Raw genomic sequence first — 20,520 nt, 5'->3', positions numbered from 1 at the left:
CCCCAGGGATGGCATCACGTCTTTGGAGACCTCTGCCAAAGCAACGGGCTCTGCTCCGTCCTCCAGGTTACCTCCCCAGCATCTCTGAGGAGGCAGAGGCCATGTCACCACTGCTTATTCCCCTCTAACTTACTGGGACATGCAAATTCAGGGAACATCACTCTTTAAGGACTTCTTAAGCGTAATTGAGAAATGCAAACACCAGACAAAGGCGGGTGATATTCACGTTTCTGGGCCTTTCTGGCTACCTGGCTGCCTACAACCACATTGCAGGAATGACAGCTGGAAACAGTCTTGCTCTTCCTTAACCAGCAGTACGGTATGAACCCAAAAGCCTAGGATCCTGAAGAAAGTTTGGGGAGAGGTGAACACTCGTATCTATGTGATTTTCTCCTCTGGCACCTCAAGAGGCAACACCGACCGACAAAGAAAATAAAAATGCACCGAAACAACTCTGTGCGCTTCCTACCCTCTGCTGAACTCCCCCCAGTCCTGCAAAGCCTGCCCTGGGAAGATGCCCACAGCTCGTGGCCGTGCAGAGCTCCGTGGTGGGGGTATTCGCCGAGCCACCGGCTTGGGTGCCCTCGTGGGTGCATGTTTGTGCAGGTCCCACGGGATGACCAAGAGCCAGGAAGGGGAGTCGGGAGGATTTGAGCTGCCCGTGACCAGAGTTGCAGAGTGTGTGGCCTCCAACAAGTAAAACAGATATTACAAATCTATGCAAAATTACCATTTTGCATATAGTATTGATGGAATTCTCCTGTGATTCAGTTCATATGATTGATGTGGAGCTTGATGAATTGAGTGAGTTACATTATTTCACGCTAACTTTGTCCTCACAACAACCAAAAAACTGCTCTTTTGGCTGCTTATGACCAAGAATTCTGTTACATGTGAAATCATTATTTGTGTCTAATTACAGACTTTACCGTTTCGTGGCCTTTGTGCCCTTTTGGCTGAAAAGGGTACCCTAAGCACAGCAGTTGTGGATCGAAAGTCATTGTATGTACGTAGCATGATGTAATCCTTCAAAATTAGTTTGATCTCAGATCCTGAAATTAAAAATGATAATTGAACGTGTTACATATTCCCTCACTTTTAAAAATAAAAATACAGGAGAAAAACTGCGGAGTTCCACATGTGGGCTTGGGCCGGACGATCTCAAGGGATCAAGAACATCTCGAGAGATGGAGAACATCCATGTCTGTTCTGTTCCAACCGTGATGATTCCGCAATTCCCATCCACGTCTGTTCTGTTCCAACCGTGATGATTCCGCGATTCCCATCCACGTCTGTTCTGTTCCAACCGTGATGATTCCGCGACTCCCATCCACGTCTGTTCTGTTCCAACCGTGATGATTCCGCGATTCCCATCCACGTCTGTTCTGTTCCAACCGTGATGATTCCGCGATTCCCATCCACGTCTGTTCTGTTCCAACCGTGATGATTCCGCGATTCCCATCCACGTCTGTTCTGTTCCAACCGTGATGATTCCGCGACTCCCATCCACGTCTGTTCTGTTCCAACCGTGATGATTCCGCGATTCCCATCCACGTCTGTTCTGTTCCAACCGTGATGATTCCGCGACTCCCATCCACGTCTGTTCTGTTCCAACCGTGATGATTCCGCGATTCCCATCCACGTCTGTTCTGTTCCAACCGTGATGATTCCGCGATTCCCATCCACGTCTGTTCTGTTCCAACCGTGATGATTCCGCGATTCCCATCCACGTCTGTTCTGTTCCAACCGTGATGATTCCGCGATTCCCATCCACGTCTGTTCTGTTCCAACCGTGATGATTCCGCGATTCCCATCCACGTCTGTTCTGTTCCAACCGTGATGATTCCGCGATTCCCATCCACGTCTGTTCTGTTCCAACCGTGATGATTCTGCGATTCCCATCCACGTCTGTTCTGTTCCAACCGAAACAATTCCGCGACTCTCTCTGCCACTCTAGGAAGAGCGAACGGGTTTTATCGGGCCGCCGGGCAGCAAAGCGAGCGTCTCGCCAAGGACGCGCCTCGAAGGACCGTGCTCTCCCAACCCTTCTCCTTAACTTTCCGATGTCCCACCCGCGATGAGCTGGCGACTCTCCTTTCTTCTCCCCCCCCCCACCAGCTTCCCACGCCGCTCGCTTCCAGCCCCCCCACCGGCGATCCTCCCGCCCCGGGCTCGCCGCTGGGAAGCGCTTTGCTCTCCCTTCTCCTCCCCGCCGACCGGGCGGAGCGGAGCGGAGCGGCGGGACGAGCGGGGCGGCGTGGGGCGATCGAACACCGCCCCGCCGCCCCGCCGCGCCCCACGCTGCCGCCCCCCCGGTTTCCACGGCGGGGGCCGGTCGGCGCCGCGGGGCGCTCGGTCATGGGGCGCGGGATGCGGTTGGCGTCGGTGCTGGTGCTGCTGGTGGGAGCTACTGGTGCAGGTGGGTGGCTGAGCGGCACCCACGCGGGGGAATTATTTTTTTTTGGGGGGGGGGGGGGTTGCTCCGCGGTACGGCTTTCCCTGAGCCGCAGACAAAGAGGGAAGCGGGGGGGGGGGGGGGGGGGAGCCGCTCTTTTTGGTTTTTTTTTTTGTGGGTTTTTTTTTTCCTGCTGGAGGATTCAGTGGGGAAGGGGAGAGCTCGGTGCCCGGTCGCGGAGGAAAAGGGCTGAGGGTTTCTTTTGGGGGGACGGCAGGGTTTGGGATCCCCCCCCCCCCCCCCCCCTCGCTTTCTCCGCAGGACAAACCGCTTGGCGTTCGGAGCCTCCCGCAGCGGAGACAATTGGGTATAAACAGTAAGCCGAGTGCCGGTTTTCTTTTTTAAAAAGACGAGAAAAAAAAACCCAAACCCAACCCCAAACCCCAACCCACCCAGATGGGGGGACAAACATTTAATCGGGCACCAGATGTAAACGAAACATCACGAGGCAAGGGTCGCTAAAATGCTGGTGCGGGAAGCATATGATTTTCCGTGGATGTTTTACAGGTGAGTCATGGTATTCTCTGCATGCTCTTACTCATTGCTGAAGATCCCAGTCCGGTGGCATGTACAGTATAGAGCATGGGAGCATTTACTCGGGCAGATTCGTGAAGTGCAAGTAAGGAAAAGCGCCTTTTGCGGGGCTGCGGCACAGCAGTGGCGAGCTTGTGGCTGACGGCACGGAAATCTTTATGCTCTCATTTGTCTTTTTTCTGAATTCCTGTGGCAGCCAGCGGTACGCTAGAAAGCTGTCACTTTTCATAACGTTGCGGTGCTCTGCATCCGTCATGCAACTCTTTCCAACCCAAGTGAAAACAAACACCCTTTCAAAGGGGGTTTCCTCTCCCCCCCGCCCCCTCCCACCCCTGGGACGGGAAGTGGGGTCTGCGTGCCAGCAGCGTTTCTCGAATCCCACTGAAACCAAGGTCCCTGGCCCTAAATCTGGCCCCAGGTGAGGAAGGGACGGACCCTCCATGCCTGGCCTGAAGACAGCTCCACTCAGTGACTGGGACTGGAGAACACCAGGAGCAGGGAGTAGTCAAAAACTCTCAGCTCTGGGGGTCTCATGTGGGAATTTGGTAGCCAACCCCTCCTGGCTGGGCTCAGGCAGATACCTTGCCCCTGCTCCGGGCACAGCTACGTGCCGAGCCCTGCCACCACCACCACCAGTCACCAGTCACTGGGAATCCTCCCACCGACCGGGTCCTCCTCTGCTGCCTCCCCGGGGACAGGAATTGGTGGTGCGCAAAAAACAAAAGGACTCGATGAACACAAACAATCATCTCGACCTGTCCCAGGGTGCTGGCTGAGCCCTGCTCCTCCTACGTCTTCCCAAATCTGCTTTGCAATCCCGCAGCTGAGGGAACCGCGGTAAACGTTCATCTGTTTGTTTAGCGGCGAGCTGCGTTGTGTTACACGTAGCCAAAGAATCCAGGAAAGCAGCCAAAGACATAAATTAGGCCAACTTGTGGCAAGCCTAACTGATAATACGATAATAGCACTTACTTACCTGCCCCTCAGGAGAGCTGCGTAGGTTAGTTAATGTTTATACAGGGCTTTGAAAAGGATGTTCAGGAGATGTAAGTGATATTACATTAATCTTACAGTTGTATTTGTTTACTTTTCTAGAGTAAACGTATTCTGCACAGTTAATAATAGATCATCTCAGACACAGTTTTACCAGGTCCCTGTAGGAAGCTAACTTGGCTGAGCCTTTCTTGTTCACTAAAAATTTCCCAAGAGCGCTTAGGCAGTGAAATCCAGAGGCTGGATTCAGAAGTGGTTTGTAATGGGTGCATAACAAGCGGCGGTCCACATCTGTTCTGAATCACCAGTATAGAAAACCTGTATAGACCTTCGGTGGTAGAAATGTTTTCTTTCCAGGGTGTTTCTTGAGGAGCAGAAGGAGTGGGGAATGCTGTCAAGCTCTGAAGGTTTAGCCTCTGCTAGTGCGTAATATAGCTTAATTGCAACTATGACACTGTAGACAAAAGCTGAGTAAACCCCATATAAAGGATTTATTGGATGCTAAACTGAAACAACCTTTGGACATAACAAAAATGTCAAGAAGAAGCCATAGTAATTGGTGCACAAAGCTGACTATGTATGACTGGCCCGGTGATAAAGAAGACATTATGCACCTCAGATGGTTTGGCCTGCCCACATCCAAGTCATCAGAGCTTACTTTTTTTTTCTTTTTATTATGTTAAACAGTTATGGTTCATCAAATACAGCCTTGACCCACTGTTACATTTATTAATAAAGATGTGGAGAGAGACCCTAATCAAACATTCCTGCAGCAGGAGGATTACATTGCAGATGGTTTCACACCAAACCCCATGGTGATTTTATTTTTCTTTGACACTTTAACTGTGGATTACTAAATCAACAAGGCTTCCAGAGGAACTTGGAACAAAAACCACAAAGCCTCAGCTGTGAAGCGGCTTGCCAGCATCATTTCAACCAAGGATTATTATTTTTTTTTTCCCCCTTTCCACACACCAGTGACAGCCTTCCCAAACTTCAGCGGTGCTTCGATTCAGCCCTGTCCTCAGCAGCAGTTTCGGACTGTGGGGAGACTTGGGATAGGGATGAAAGGGTGGGAAAGGGGTTAAAGATTTGAGGTCGTTGGTGGCAGGAGATATTCCTACCAGCTCTCGCACCCCTGACACCCAGTCCGCTGCATGGTGCCTTGGCTGCCCTGGTGTCACCAGCAGCCTGTCTTTCTTGTGTTTTTCTCCCCTTTCCCAGGACCACCTGGATCCCCTCAGAGACCTCAGGGCAGGGGCAGCATGGCCACGGTCACTGCCCCCGGAGCTTCAGCCCTGCTCCAGGTTCCTTCTGGGGTGGGAGGGTGAGGTGGCGGCATCTCTCCTCCCGTGCTGCCTTCTCTGCTCTGCAACTCTTGGTCGGGATTTTCCCAAAGCGCGGGGAAGCCCTGGGGCTTTTTTTGGTTTGTTTTGCTCTTATAGACGTGCTGAGCTCCACAGCCCTCCAGGGCTCGGTGGGTTCCGTCGGCATGCAGTCTCAGCAGGGGCAGCATCCCTGAAAAGCGTGTCGACGGGGTGGAGTGTGCCCACCTCGGGAGCCGGCTTCAGCCCCCCCCCACCCTTGCTTTCTGCCTTGCAGGTCTGGGCAGCGCAGTGGGAACGGGCAGCCCCTGTGAAAAAGCCTGCAACCCTCGGATGGGCAACCTGGCCCACGGGCGGGCGCTGCGGACGGAGACGGCCTGCGGGCGCCATGCCACCGAACTCTTCTGCGCCTACACCGAGGACGCCCAACGCCGCTGCAAGCTCCCCACCTGCAGCCGGTGCAGCGGGGCCCACGCGGGGCTGGCTCACCCCCCAGCAGCTATGGCCGATTCCCCTTTCCGCCTGCCCCGCACTTGGTGGCAGTCGGCCCAGGATGCTTCTCGCGAAACCATCCGGCTGGACCTGGAAGCCGCCTTCTACTTCACTCACTTGATTTTGGTCTTCAAGTCGCCCAGGCCGGCCGCTATGGTGCTGGAGCGCTCCCAGGACTTCGGCGAGACGTGGATGCCTTACAAATACTTTGCTGCTAACTGCTCGGCCACCTTCGGGCTGGAGGATGACGTGAGTCAGAGAGGAGCCATTTGCACTTCCAGATATTCCAGTCCCTTCCCCTGCACCGGAGGAGAGGTAGGTCTGCCGGGGTCGGGATGAGAAAGCCCTCGCTCCAGCCCCTCTTCCCCTCTGCAATCTCAGCTCCGGCCTTTACGCTTCCTACTTTACTTTGTCATCCTTTGTCATCAAATTTGTTTCACAGGGTTAATTAATGCAGTTCATTCCCAGGTGATGTAGGCACTGCTCTGCCCTCACTTTGCTGAGCTCATAATCCCCCTCTTTTCCAAAAAACTCCTCTCCCCTCACCCGGTGAAACCCCACACACAACTGCAAACAAGGCTCATTCCTCGGGAACGTCGCTCTTTGACGGTCTTCTCCAGTCCTTGCGGTCATGTGATTTAGGTTTGATGCAAATTGGTTCAACTTTGACCAAAATGCGACTGTATTAAAATTAGTGGTCACCAGATTCACTTTAAATAGCAACCGCCTTCACTGAGAAGTAAGCGTGTAACCATTCAAAATAGCCACTGACCACACTAAGTACTGTCCCCGTAAGCCACATTAGCCAGGTAATTAAGAAACTTATACCTCATCTTTTTTTTCTCTGTGCACACTCATTCTGATGTGAAATGAGCGTGAAAAAGAAATGAAGAAAAACATCATGTTTGCTAAGAGGAAAAATACAAGTGGGAAAGATTGTTTTCAACATCAGAAAGCAGATAATAAAGCATGCATTTGGGGGTGCTACCAATAATACTCTTCCCTTTGGTGCCTTAAGCCTGTCCCATGGCCCTGGAGACCCTGTCCTGGGAGCATCGGTTGCAGGGCTGCCCTCCGGGATCCCCACTCCTGGCAAGGTGTCCCCAGTGACCACCTCTGGACTTTAAAGGCTGCTCCCTCTAGTGGCATCATTTAATGAGCTTGTCTGAAAGTTTAATCAAAATTCCCCTCCGACCTAACATAGAGAAAGGAGCAAATCTGATTAGTGAATTGGGGGGGGGGGGTCAGTTATATCATTGTCATTTCTGCTGAGAACGGGTTTTGAGGTGACAGCCTGGACCTTGGAGACCAGCAGTCACGGCTGAGAAAAATCCTCTGTTCAGACCCCTTTGCTCCTGTAGCCATGCTCTGGCTAGGAAGCCACTCTCTGCAGAAATACCAAGTGCTGTTTTTTTCACCAAAGTGCATCTCTTTTTGCTGCGTCTTGGGAGGCAGCCCATGTCCTGCTCTAGGAGAAACTGCTCCGTGCTCTTGTCAGCTCAGAAACAAGGATCTCCAGACCTGCCAGACAGACCGAGGATGGTTAATGCATTAGCCCAGCAAAGGGTTTTTAAATCAGATGGCTGGCAAAAGAAAGTGCTATCTGCCTCTCATCTCCTGCCTCCCTTTGCTCGTGCTGCCAAAAAGCTGCCTGAACTTCCTTTCATAGTGAAATATATAAAAGGGCTTGCAAGAAAGATGGAGAGAGACTTTTCACCAGGGCCTATTCTGACAGGATAAGGGGTAACAGCTTTAAACTGAAATTGAGTTAGACTGGATATAAGGAAGACATTCTTCACTATGAGGGTGGTGAGGCACTGGAACAGGTTGCCTAGGGAAATTGTGGATGCCCTGTGTTTGGAAGTGTTCAAGGCCAGGTTGGATGGGGCTTTGAGTGACCTGGTCTAGTGGGAGACGTCCCTGCCCATGGCAGGGGGGTTGGACTAGATGGTCTTTGAAGGACTCTTCCAACCCAAACCATTCTGTGGTTCTGAATCAGGGCTAAATGCAAAGTGAGACCTACAAAAGAAAGGATGGACATACTCCACCGGGAATTTCCCAGGCCCTCAGCACTTTGGCCAGCCCCTGTGTCCCACCACCTGAAGCGTGAGGCTATGCCAGCCTGTGATACAGGGCAGGACCAAAATCTATAGCTCTCGGGCCAGCCAGCAGGACACGTCTGAGGTACTCAGACTTGCACTCTCCTTTTCCAGCTTTCCCAGGGATCGTTCACAGGGATGAGAAACCCAGGGCAACATTCGGGGCAGTATTTGCCTCGTTTATGCTGGATCCCGCGTAGCGAGCACGAGTTTTCGCTGTGGTCATCCCAGTGATGTTCCTGCGCACCAGGATGGGGGCTGTGCCTGGCGAGGACCTGTGCAAATCCCGACCATGGGCTGGCTCCTTTATAGGTTGGTGAAATGCATAGGGACAGTAGGATCGAGCTCTCGTGTGTAGAAACCAATGCCCATCTCAAGAAGAAAAGGAATTTGGTGGTGTTTGATGCATCTGCGGTAGCATGCTGCAAAAACAGGCTGCTTACCGAGCTTGCTCCTGCGGGATCTCTTCTTTTGGCATCGCATTAGCCTCTGTTATTGCAGAGAAGCTATAAAAGTCAAGATCATCTAATTATTCCAGGTTTTAAACAAATGGTGAGTCCAAAGGGCTGGAGTTTATAAGATGTTATTTATATGGCACACTTCAGTTCCCTGCACTTAACCGCTTTTTTACCTGCAAAGCAATAACAGCAGCTCTCTGGTGACCAGATGGCAAGCCTGCATACTTAGCAAATATCACATTTAATTTATTACAGTGTGCTACATTCCAGCAATTACTTGTAACTGCCAATAGCAACATGTATCTCACCTAAAGAAACACCAGAGTTTTGTGTTCTGTTTGGAGTTATGTCCTGCTTTACTCCCACTTCTTGGTGGCACCTAATTTCAGACATATGGAAACAGTAATTTCACATGAAACAGTGCTTTCAAATACGCAGTCATCTGAAATGTCCGAGTCTGAAGGGTATTATTTAATTGCAGCTCAGCTGCTGCAGCTTTCTTTAAAGCACAAACATAAATTCCACGAGCGCTACTGGATTTCTTTTTTAAGAGAAAACTTTTTTAAGAGGTTTTTTAACTGCGATGTAACAACTGTAACCTGTGATCCAAGCCCTGTATCGCTCCCTCTGTATACCACTTTCTCCCACTTCAAACATTTCCACGCCACATGCGCGTTTCCAGGCGCAGAGTCAGGGCTTGCGGGATTTTGCAGGACGGTGGGGTCTCTGCACGCTGCCGGCAGCTCGGTCACTGCCACCCGTCCCCTCGGATGACCAGTTTTCTTCTGGGGAGGCTTCAGGAGATGCCGGCTCACCCCAAACGGCACCGGAGCTTGGCACAGACCTGTGGCTGGTTGGGCTGGTGGTTTCTGGCTTTAGCCCTCAGCAAAAAGCCGGCGGTGCTGACCCACCTGCGTTTTGGCCGATCGTTACGGTGCCTGCAAGCCCCGTTTCAAGGCAGCAGCATGCAGAAGCTCGTGGTACTCAGGGGCTTAGGGCCTCTTTTTTTAATAAATCGCCTGTGTTAATTTGGAGCAAAGGTGTATCTGCTTCAGTTTTTCTTGAAAAGAAAGATCAGGCTTTTTTGCATTTCTTCTGCCCTCATCCCCATGAGTCATTCCTTAGATGCCTAGCTCAACTCTTACGACAAAAATCCTCCCTCAGCACAACTTGCCGTGATGTTGATCTTGAGGAGATTTACGATAGCGCAGAAAGCAAGCTGCCGAGCCTCTGGGTTCATTTCAAAGATCCAGAGCTCAGAGCTGGTAGAGAAATGAGAGATGCTGAAATGGCTCTGGGAGACGCCTTTCATCTTTCTTCTGTAGTAGAGCAGCTCTGGGCTTCCCTTTGCCGTGGTGGGACCAGGGTGGTGGAGAGCATGGGGAGAGCAATCTGTTCTTGGAGGGTGACACTGTGCTGCGGTCACCCAAGCTGGGTGCCACCACGGTGGTGGGAGCCAGAAGAGGTAATGTCATACGCCACATGTGGCACTTGGCAGGTCTACTGATGGGTAGAGTCACCTCGGCAGGGATTTGGTAGGTCTCCGCTCTTCTTTGCTACCTGTCCTTGATGCTGCAAAACCACCGGGCATAGTTATTCTCTGCTTCAGGTCCGTCTGAGTCCTCCATCCTGAAGCAAGCATGAGCTGGAGGATCGACAGCCCAACGATGAGATTAGGAAGGAAAGGACAGATCTGGACAGAACTGGAGAGGAAAGAGGTCGAAGGCTGCATGGCACAATACTGATCTCAGGAACGCTGCACTGATGCCCCGGGTTTGGTCTTAAAAGTTTTCTCGGTGGAAGTAATCATGAGTTCACAGGTCAGCACACGTTCAGAGACTTTGCCGATCCGAGCCCCATGCCAGAGCAGCCTGGCTGTAGTCTGGCCTCACGCAAAGAAGAACCACCCTTTCAGCAGGCAGGAAAGCAATGACTTCTCTGCAAGGATCCAGGAGCCCGACAAAACAACTGAGCTCCTCCTCGGTAGGGAACAGAAGAAAAGATGCAGATGGTGGGTGCCCACCTCCTGCCCCGGCATCCCCAGGCACTCGCTCCATCCTAGTCAGAAATCCCCCCACAGGCTGGCACTGCTCTCGGGAGCTCTCACCGTTCAAGACCCAGGGCCAGGCTGTCCCCCATCATCCAAGTATGGGCGAAGGAGAAGCGGGAAGGAGGAGGAAACCCCAGTACAACCAACCCAGGTTTCCAGCAAGCTTCAAGCATCTGCCGCTTGGAGGGGTCGGGTTTGCAACACCGTGAAGGGGACAAGAAACTCCTTCCCTGTCAGGGAATACTTTCAGATCAGCTGCACACAAGGGGGGCACTAAAGACTTTCCCCATGCTTCATTTAGTGAATTAATTGTTTCGCAGCAGCAGTTTGTTTAGCAGAGGCAGAAACCTCTAAATGGTGGCCTTATATGATCAGTGTTTTAAGAGGAAGGCTAAGGCCAAGTTTTAGCCTGGGTCATCCAAATGTGCTACAAATCCAGAGTATTTCCACTGTTTTCCAGGGTGTAACCCTTCAGCCACATTATTGCAAGGGAAATCAGAACTGGATTCACCAGCCAAACATAATCTGATCTCAGTAAACAAGATGCAGAAATAAACTCTTTCAGCTTCATGCTCAGACAGGAATGCCGATTTTATTAGTATGCATAAAAGGCTATCTTCCCTCCCATAGTTCAAATCATATTAATATTTCTTATTTTACACTCTAATCTTAAAATTGTCCTCGTCTAGAGATCACTGTTAAGGGCTCATCGACAAGGGGCCCTTAGCAGATGTTAATACTTTAACTGTGAGCGAGAGTGACTGTCCACTCTGCAATGCAATTATCTCATTCACTTTACATTCCCATCTGTGGTCAATTCAGATTAGCTCGCCTGAGTGTCCCCATTTAGACAAGCTCCAGGATAAAAGGACTTACTGAAGCAGAGTCTCCTTGACAAGATTTTAGTAAATTAGTAACTTATTTGAGTGTTCATCTATTCAGAATACTGCTAATAAATCACTTGGAGACCTCGGCTATTGTTGCTGTTTGCTATTAATAGGAGAGGCATATTTGCAGCTTGACTATATTCCAGCAACAAATTCTAACGTGCTTTTAACTTTCGAAACATCACATACCACTGTTTTACTGTGGGGTGTGTGTGGCTTACTGAGCATTTCATTGATCTCATGGGCCTTCTGTAGCACAAAAACCTTCAAATGTTTTGCCTTGCACTGTTACTGCATGCAGCCTGCCTCTGGTCCTTAAGGATTTGGACACCAGTCCTACTGGTTCTACCTGAAATTAGCTGTGTAGAGGAGAAGGAAATTGTGTCCTGCTACTCACAAGTTTGGCCCTGATAGACAGTGAGGAATTGTAACACTCGCTGACGCAAACAGGAGTTAAAGATGCTCCGTGATTTTTATTTCGGAGCCCTGATTTTGGGTTGTGGAAACACTATTGCAGCCTAGAAGCTTTTGCCCATTTTTTTGCCTGACTTTTAGGCCTGAGTAAGTTTGGGTTTTGAGCTTATCATTTCTGTCCTTAACTGAAGCTACATCTTCATTGCTTTGAGATCCTCCAAGGAACTCGTGGGTCACGGGAGTTCAGTCGCTTGCAAGACTTGGCACTCCACGAAGAACCTGGGCAAATATGCGAGAATAACCTCAAAACAGCCTGGGATGTCAGCCCATTACAGGGCTGCGAATGGCTTTTTTAATCGTCCTGTGCCACTGATGTCTGCACAGAGAGAAAGCAAAGGTCAAACCGACGAGAAGGAAAGAGGGATCCTGGCTGGTGCTCAGCAGTGCTTAGGACACGTGGGGACGTGGCTAGGGAAGTATGTTTTCAAGTCCCATCTCTACGCTTTGTAGAAGTGCATTTTGTAGGAAAAAAACCTCTTTAGCAGCATCTTCCTGATCATTCTGTCTTTGGCAAAATGCGAATTGTCGGGCTTTGTACAGAAATGCCAGGTGTAAAGGAGAGTCTGTTCAGGGGCCAGGGATGATGGAGGTGATGGCCAGACCCAGCCCAGCTCTTTGCACTATATCAGTGAATTTAGCAAGACATGGGGACCGTTATTTCATAAGCACGAGAATAATGATCTCTAGGGGAACAGTTAATGAGACGAAGTAAACGAAGACAGGCCAGAGTCAATGAAATGACGTAGAAATCCCAGGCTGTGGCAGCTGGCCGTTCAGCGCGGGGTGGCCGAGGGGGGCTGGTGAGAGCCGAGCGGGATGCGTGCCCTTCTCGAGGTAGCGACGGCAGCAGCGGCACACCAGCGAGATGCCGACTCCTCACTGGCTACCTTGTTGATGGCTGTGGCGAGGTGCATCTCTTGGCTCGGCCCCCGAGCTTTCCCTCCTGGCAAGGAAGCCCATCTTCCCAAGCCCTGTGTGTGGCTTCCGCTGGCTTTAACATAGTGGGGTCGGGGGGAGCTTCTCCCTTTAAATAACGGGGCAGCAAAAAGAGGATTCAGGGAAAAAGGGGAAACTTGAGCTTAGTTTTCACCTGTGCCAGGGAGGACAGGAGATGAAGGCGGTTCTGGGCACATGTTGAGATGAACCTTCGGTCTCCAGGGAATTTTACCATGAAAGACACTTCCCTCTAGAGTTCGGTCACCACTGGGGCTGAGTGACACAACCGCTGTTTTCTGAGCACCGGCACCTGCTTTTGAATTTTTCCATCCGTGGAACGCCAGGGACGATACCGCCAGATCTCTGGGCCAGGTTGTGCCAAATCCCTCCCGCTCTCCTGCGGGCAGTCGCGGAGGAGCGACGTGTCCCTTTGCCGGACCTCCCGGGTGCTCAGCATCTCTGGAGGAGCAGGGCACGCGAGGAGCAAGATGCTTCTCCAACCTGCCCGGTGATCCTCCACATGGTTCCCCCTGTCACAGTTAGCCCACAGGAAGGTCTCGTTGTCTCCTTCTCTTCCTGGCTTTCCCAGTGCTTTTGGCACTTGGAGGTTGGCCCTCGGCTTGGCCAGCTCTTGAAATGCAGCTGCCTCTGGGATGGAGCATAGCCAGTGTTTAACAGCGCGTATCGGCAGTCCCCCGTTTAGAACAGCAAGTTTCTAACGACTGCGGATCAGGGCTTCTGGATCGGCCTCCAATTATGGCTAAAACAAATTATTCCTCGGCGGGAGCTTGACCAGTCTGTGAAAGGGGGTATATTGTAGGCTGCCAACAGCAGGAGGGAATGGGTCCCAGGGCTCCAGGAGACCCTTTCCAAACCTCTTATGTAGGAAGTGAAGAGCACTGTACCCATATGAAACAAGGAATTTGGGTAGGCAGAATTTAATTCTCTAAATTGGCATCTAGCCTTGTTAGTGGGACTATTGCTTCCTTTGAGAAAAGTGCCACGGGATTTTAGCGGTGCAGCCAGAGCCTCTCTTCAGGCACTGCACCCCACTGCTTCATTTCACAGTTCATTTTTGGCATGAAGGCAGGGCTGGCTCACTTATTCAGCTTCCACTCTGCTGGCTGAAAAGTAGGGCTGCCATGTTTCTCTTTGGGATTCCTGGATACAACCGGTTACACAGGAAGTGTGTAACCTAAAGCAGTGAATTGACACATCTCAGAAGTTTTGGATCAAAAGCTCGTGGGGACTTAATCTGAGATTAATCGCCAGGCACAATGAGTGTCCGCATGAGGTATCCAGTATACCAACGTTCAAAATCCTACACAAACGGTGAAGTCCTCAAACTCTCCCTGGGCAACATTTCCAGGAAGAAAAGAAGCTAATGTCCAAAAACAAACTTACTGGACACATATGCCGTGACTCTCTATCACCAGTCTCTCTGCAGCATCCCTCATCGCTGTGGTTAAAAACTATAACCATGGGTTAAAAGGAGGGTGCTGTTTCTCATGACCTTTTTGACGGTGCATATTTCCATATAATTCAGACAGGTGTTCTTTTTCCTAAAATTAAGTGTAGCTCATGGTAACTGGGTGGTTTAAGCAGCCAGTTCTATAGACACAAAGCCTTTTCATTATAGACAAGGCCACTTGAGAAATATTCATGAAATCGGGTTACTCTTAGGCTGAAAGAAATCCTCTCGATCCTTAGTACTGTTGCAGTTACTGAAACGCTAACCTGCTGCCTTGCAGGCTTTTGCAGTGGTACGGCGTGCTCAGAAGCTTTTAAAGGGGTTATTCTGCAGCTCTGGGGAGTGAGCCAGCTCTTTTTACAGCCCTGCCTACAAACAAGCAAGTCCAGTTCTCCGTCTGGCTCTTTGGAGGTAGCTCCGGGTTTTCTTGGTCTTCCATATGCACAACAGGTACTGCCGGCAGGCCAAGGCTGAGAACATAAATCTTTGTGGGGATAGGGAAAGGAGGGGAATTGCTGGAGGGAAGAGCATTTAAATACCATCTTTCTTGCTGGTGGGTCAAAGGACTTCTTCATATGAAATGCACTGGTTCAGTTTCCTATCTGGGATAGTGCAGCCTTGGAAGTGGTGATTCTGAAGATGAGAAAAAAAGCAATAATTATTTTCCTTGATAGTGCATAGCTGATGATATCATGCATCTGGAGGGGTTTGTGAGCCAAAAAACTGAGCATTTCTAGCTGTTTGATGAGTGAAAGTAGTGACTAGGCAAAATAAAGCTATTGTGGAATAAACTATCAATTCTTGGAGAAGCGCTGTGAACTGGAGGTGAAGAAATGCAAATGTTTTGAGCTGTTGCGAGCTGGAGAGAGATTTTTCTGGTAAGCATGTTACTTCTGCGATCATTGTCTGCATGAAGGCAGGCTTGGCCTAGCAGTTTTTCATTTTCATCTAATGAAATTGTGTGGCAGGATGTTGAAGGGAAGCTGAGAAGATGGCTCTCGTCTGATTGATTATTGCCAGAGATGTCAAGGATCCTGGAGAAATCCCGAGGCTCCTGCCTAGCTCTCCTTGTGCCTTTTCCAACTCCCCACCATCCTGCTGCCGCGTGTGGGTAGGAGCTCTTCCCATACAGCTTTTCCCTTTTGAGAATGGCAGAAAAATGCCTTGAGTTTCCCAAAAGGTAAAAGTTGCCTTGGTATAAATTAATTTGCCAAGGCCCCCGCAAGGTCTGGTTATTTGAAATACCTGGGTTTTCCTCCTGAAGTCTTTGCAAGATTGCGTAACTTTCGGATGGTGAGACAAGGGGTTATTTGTCTTGTTTTATGTGCTGCAAAAGATTGCAGAAGGGCTGTAGGCATGGGCCAAATGTCGTCCTTTGTCAAAATATATGAAGCAGCCTTAGCAGCTTCAGGAGTGCCATTTCTCCAGCGTCTCAAGGAACTCAGGGGCTGCTGTTGGTGGTACACAGTGGGTTTCTGTCACCATTGCTTGGGGATGTGGACAGAGTGCTTCACACTGTGGCCCAAAAGACAGGCTCCACTGCTCACTGTGATCTTGGTGTCTCTGATGGTCACCTCTCTGCAGTGGCAAGGCAGGTTTCCCAACTTCTGTTGCTGTTTCATCTCACCCCGGGTGATGCTGAAGTGTGCACCGTGAATGTGCACATGCAGGGAGTGATCAAAGCTCTCAGTGAGAAAAAGAGAGGCTCTTGTTCCCTGCAGTCCACTTGGCTGGACAGGCAGAAAACCAAAGAAGCTTATTAGAGGAGCTGGTGGGTGATACCTGCCCAGTTTAGGCCGATGAACTTCCCACACCATGTGAATTATTTACAGCATCTGCCAAAAAGTCTTTTTTTAGCCTAGGATCATTGCAATGAACATAGCACAGAGATGCGCATGGTTTCCTCTCTTAAAAGCTCTTTTGCTTGGTGGTGTAATACATCAAATAAGTCTGTTTTGTCAATAGAAGGTACCAGCACTGGGGCTCTGGCAGGCTTCTTCACAGGGCGAGGAGTCCACCGGGTTTGAATTTGTGAAGGAACAAGATTGTTTTCATAAAACTTTCAGGAGCTTAACGCCTTTAAGATATATCTCCCAAATGTGGTTGAAGTTAGCCAGTGGTTTCAAAAGTTTTTGGGGTGGACTGGTAGACAGACGCATAGATACACATGCAGTGCAATGGCACAAGGGCTGTTTCAGTAGGGAGCTCACCTAAAATAATATGGGAAGCCTTCACAAGTGAAACACTCCTCTGCAGGCACAGTTCTCCTCTCCTTGAAGCAGGAGAGAGCCTAGCAGAAGACCACACTGATGCAGAAAATGCCTGGAAACTAAAATACTGATCGGGAAGGTAAATGCTAACATGGGATTGAGCTCTCAATACTGAAACTGGGAGACAAGAAAAACCTGTCTACAGAGTATGTGTCTCACCTCAGTCTTTCTTGCACATGTTGTTGGGTGATAAGCTTAATTACTCTTTCCTGGGAAGGCACAGGGGGATGAGAACAGAGCAGTCTCAGCCCCAAGGTTCCTCTGTACCATGGAAGGGTGACCAAGGTGGGGCGGGCGAAAGAGGTGGGAGGACACCCTCTTTGAACTGGGAGCACCTGGCTGGCTCTGGATTTCTGCAGCCAAATTAACTTCCAACTCCATCTGCAAGTGAAAAACAGAAAAGTCTAATCAGGCTTTGGTGGTGGTGATGAGTTTATTGCTCCTAACGCAGTTTCTTGGGTGGAAGTTGAAAGCAGGCACCGTGGCAGGTTGACGTTATAGACGGCCCCAGTGGGCACACACATGTTGCATCCTTATTATTATTTTTTCAATTACTTATTTCTACAAATCAGCCTTATTGCCCGCTGTGAGCTTTCCGTAATGTTTACCGAGAGAAACTATCACTTTTAACTTTTACATCTATTAAGAAGGAAACCTTAATCGGCCCAGTAAAATTTCCCAGCTAAGCTTCTCCGAACAAGACCAGCCAAGGCTGAAAGCAGTTGCCATTTTTTGGGTAGTCCTTGTGGGAGAGGGCCTGGACTGTTGGATGGGCTGGGTTGTCTGTGGAGGGGGGAATGGGGGGACAGGGCCCAGGAACGCGGTGACTGGGGGTGACAGGGCTGTACTGGGCAGCACGGAGCATCTCAGCTCGCGCCGCAGCTGCGAGCAACAGCTGGCTCCTGCGGACACAAGCAGATGTGAGGCGATGTTGGGCACACAGCTGGAAATCCTGGAGCTGGGAGGCGGGAGACAAGGGCTCCCCTTCGCCTCAGCCCCAGCGCCAGGCAGGCAGTGCCTAAGCTCGGCTGCTTGCCAGACTCCGGGGAAATATTTCAGGAGGTAAAGGGATGAGATCCTGGACTTGCTGGCAGAGCTCCACCACCGCCTTTACTGCCTACATTTTCCGAGCATTGTCCAGGCACTAAATAAACCAGAGAGCTTCCAGTGACGTGGAGATTCAACAGGGCCCCATAATGCAGGCCAATTAGCCACATTTATTTAGTGCCTGCATACCAAGAGACACTGCAGACTCCTAATGCAAACCTTAACTTTTCTGTTAAACACTTACCTAGACATCACACGCCCTTTTGTAAGGTGGTGCACGTCCCCCATTGCTTTTGCTGCCTTTCTACTCGGAGAAGACAGCAAACCTTACATTCTTTCTATTCTTATTATTTTTTTCTTGTGTTCCTGTAAAATACATTGAAAGGAATAAAACCACCAGCAAAAATCAAATGAAGCAGTACTGAATTTATCAAATGCCCACGAGCCAAATAGGTGAATCACTAATACGGATAGGTCATTATTATAGAGTGCTTATAGATGCATTTTCAGCGATCCAGGTCAGGTGATACAGGGCAGAGTCGATTAATCTCTTTTGGAAAGAAACCACAGACCACTTCACACAGCATTACCACCTTGGCTTTCATTTACAACCAAATAAAACTCTAGTGACGTTTTTAATATTTGTTTATTGCTTTTATTTCTGCCATATTCCCGTTCGTTGGCTTGTTCCCATGTGTGCACACTTCTTGAGTCTCCCATCCATTTATTCCCTCTGTTTGTAATTTACTGGTGGTGTCATTTTGTGAACCATCTCCTGATGCCTTCCAGACCTGGGGGGAGAAACTCTGGCCACAGCCAGGCTCCCGGTTGGAGTGTGGGACCTCCAGCCTCGAGCAAGGACCCGGGGAAGGGGCACACGCGTGGGTGCTGCGGGTCCCTGTCCACGGCCTCTGCGGCTGTGCCTATTTCTGAAGGTCTGTGGGGAAGAAGCTTTTTGTGGATCGCACGTGTCTCTTCAACGTCCTGGGCATTTGTGTCCTAAAGGGCCCCATTTTGTCACTGTGGACACTTGTATTTTGACAAAGATCCGGGCCCTTGCTGCTGCAGTGGTCCAAGATGCGCCGGTGACTCATTGAGAAGGCTTTGCTGGTGGCAAATCTTTCATTGGTTTTGTTGACTTCCTCAGGCAACTATGACTTCAGAGCCTATTTTGTTGCTCTCAGCGTCATTCATTAGCATTTTCCTTCCCACTGTGGAGATATATATAAAGATGTCCTTTCATTGCCTCTTGTGTGTAAACATACTCGGGTACTTCTTGCAAAGGGACTTTTATGTATTTATAAATCGAGGTCATTGTGGTGCAGGCGGTTACTTGAGTGCACCATGTTCATGTCGGCTGCTTTATTTATATACAGGGCTACATTATTGCATCTGTGGAATGGCAAGTAGCTGAAGCCTCTTGTGCCACTAAGACAAAAAACCACGTGAAGTAATCTACAGAGCAAGAGTTGCTCATGACAGGCCATAAGGAAATTCAAACACTGTGGAAATTTGTTAGAGGGTGTCTATGTAATGATGTGCCCAAACTGCAGACAACCGGAGCGGTCTGGCTGAAGAGCAGAATATTTTTACTCCATGGCATGCACAAGGAGATGGAAGCTGAGATAAAGGTTCAGTTCCTGGGACTGTGTTTAAGAAGAATCCCAAATATCATAAGATTTATAGTGAGCTAGCAACACTGGGAATGAAGATATCTTTCTGGTAGGATATATTATGGCATGTCTAGCAAAGAAGCGCTGTGGGTTTTCAATTTATTACTTCCTACTTGTTCTACAAAATTGAAAATTTGGGTTAGTGCATGCACTAAAGAGCCGCTGATGTAAAGATCCAAGCCTCCCACCCTTTGCTTTCATATGTGGTGTTCACTACTGGGAGAAGTCGTGTTGTCCACCCAACGTTGTAATGCTGGGGTTTGACGTATTGTCGGTAAGACACCTGCTTGCAAACAGACTTGAGTGGGAAAGCCGGAGGTCTGGTCACCATGGCGTGCTTTCTGGTGAGGCTTGCTGCAGGCAAATGGCCAGATTTCGGGGCCATTGCTCCTTTACCAAAGGGGTGGATGTGTTCCCCTTCGTGTGGTGGAGTTTTCTACTGGTAGAGGACTTGCTCTGTGAAAACAAACAGGAATGGCATCGTCTATCAAAAAGGATGTTCTCCCATACCTCATCTAGCTATTTATCTCCCTTGTGTAATCGCGACACGGCTCTCTTCGGCAGGACCCTCGGGCACGATTTCTTCCAGCGCATTTGGGATAGGAAGAGTAATGGACTTGATGGCTCTGCAGGCAGCGACTTCTCCGGCGGGTGGGAGGGATCTGCCATCCCCCTGTCACGTCTGGCAGAGGGGCTGCCCCAACAGCTAAAAAAGCTGACATGATGTGCCCGTGTCCGCCGAGACCACGGCCATGGTGGTGGCGATACTGGGGAGAGTTTCCATCCCTGCGATCTGAGCCAGGCGTGCGTGGTTTTTATGCTGCTTTAGCAGGATAAACCCGGCGGGCTTCGGGGAGCTGTTGGGAAGAGAAAATGATGGCTGTGGGTTGGGCACATCACTGTGAGCGTCCCAGGGTGGCTGGGGAGCACTGGCCCAACAGGGTCCATCAGAGGAGCCGGCGCTCCCCGGCCGGGCAGCAGGACTGAAGTCCTGCCCGCTGGCACCAGGGACATGATGGGCTTGCAAAACCCCATCGTCAGATACACATGTGTGTTAGCAGCGCGTTCTTCTCAAATCCTGCCTACATTCTTCCCCTGCACCATTAAAACTAAACACTATTTTGGTTGAGGAGGCCTCTGACTGCAGTGTCTGGGGGCTGCCAGCAGAACTGTAGGTGTGAAAACGCGGTCAGGTTTGCTGTGCAAACCATGGTTGGCTCATAGGTGGGATGCTGCAGACCAGGGCCGGTCCTATCAGTGGGTCAGTTGAGCTGAAAAGTCCAAGGAAAGGTAAAAACAGGAAAGCTGGCACCCACGCGCGTGTGTGTGTGTGGGGCTGGGGTGCTAAGCAGCACG

At 50.1% G+C, this 20,520-nt stretch overlaps 1 protein-coding gene across 1 annotated transcript in view; it reads left to right on the top strand.

The window, feature by feature from the left end:
- Positions 1-2,222: 2,222 nt before the first annotated feature.
- The window catches only part of NTN4 (netrin 4), a 48,059-nt gene continuing 29,761 nt past the window's right edge, over positions 2,223-20,520 (top strand). Inside the window, exons 1-2 of the mRNA XM_049792173.1 lie at positions 2,223-2,419; positions 5,585-6,114. Of these exons, the coding sequence (XP_049648130.1) occupies positions 2,359-2,419; positions 5,585-6,114 (591 nt within the window). The 5' untranslated portion in view covers positions 2,223-2,358. The remainder of the gene's footprint in view (positions 2,420-5,584; positions 6,115-20,520) is intronic.

Source organism: Accipiter gentilis, chromosome 34 (assembly GCF_929443795.1).
Source record: "Accipiter gentilis chromosome 34, bAccGen1.1, whole genome shotgun sequence".
NCBI classification, from domain to species: domain Eukaryota; kingdom Metazoa; phylum Chordata; class Aves; order Accipitriformes; family Accipitridae; genus Astur; species Astur gentilis.
The sequence above is the reverse complement of the archived record's forward strand: the minus strand, read 5'-3'. Positions and strand labels throughout refer to the sequence as shown.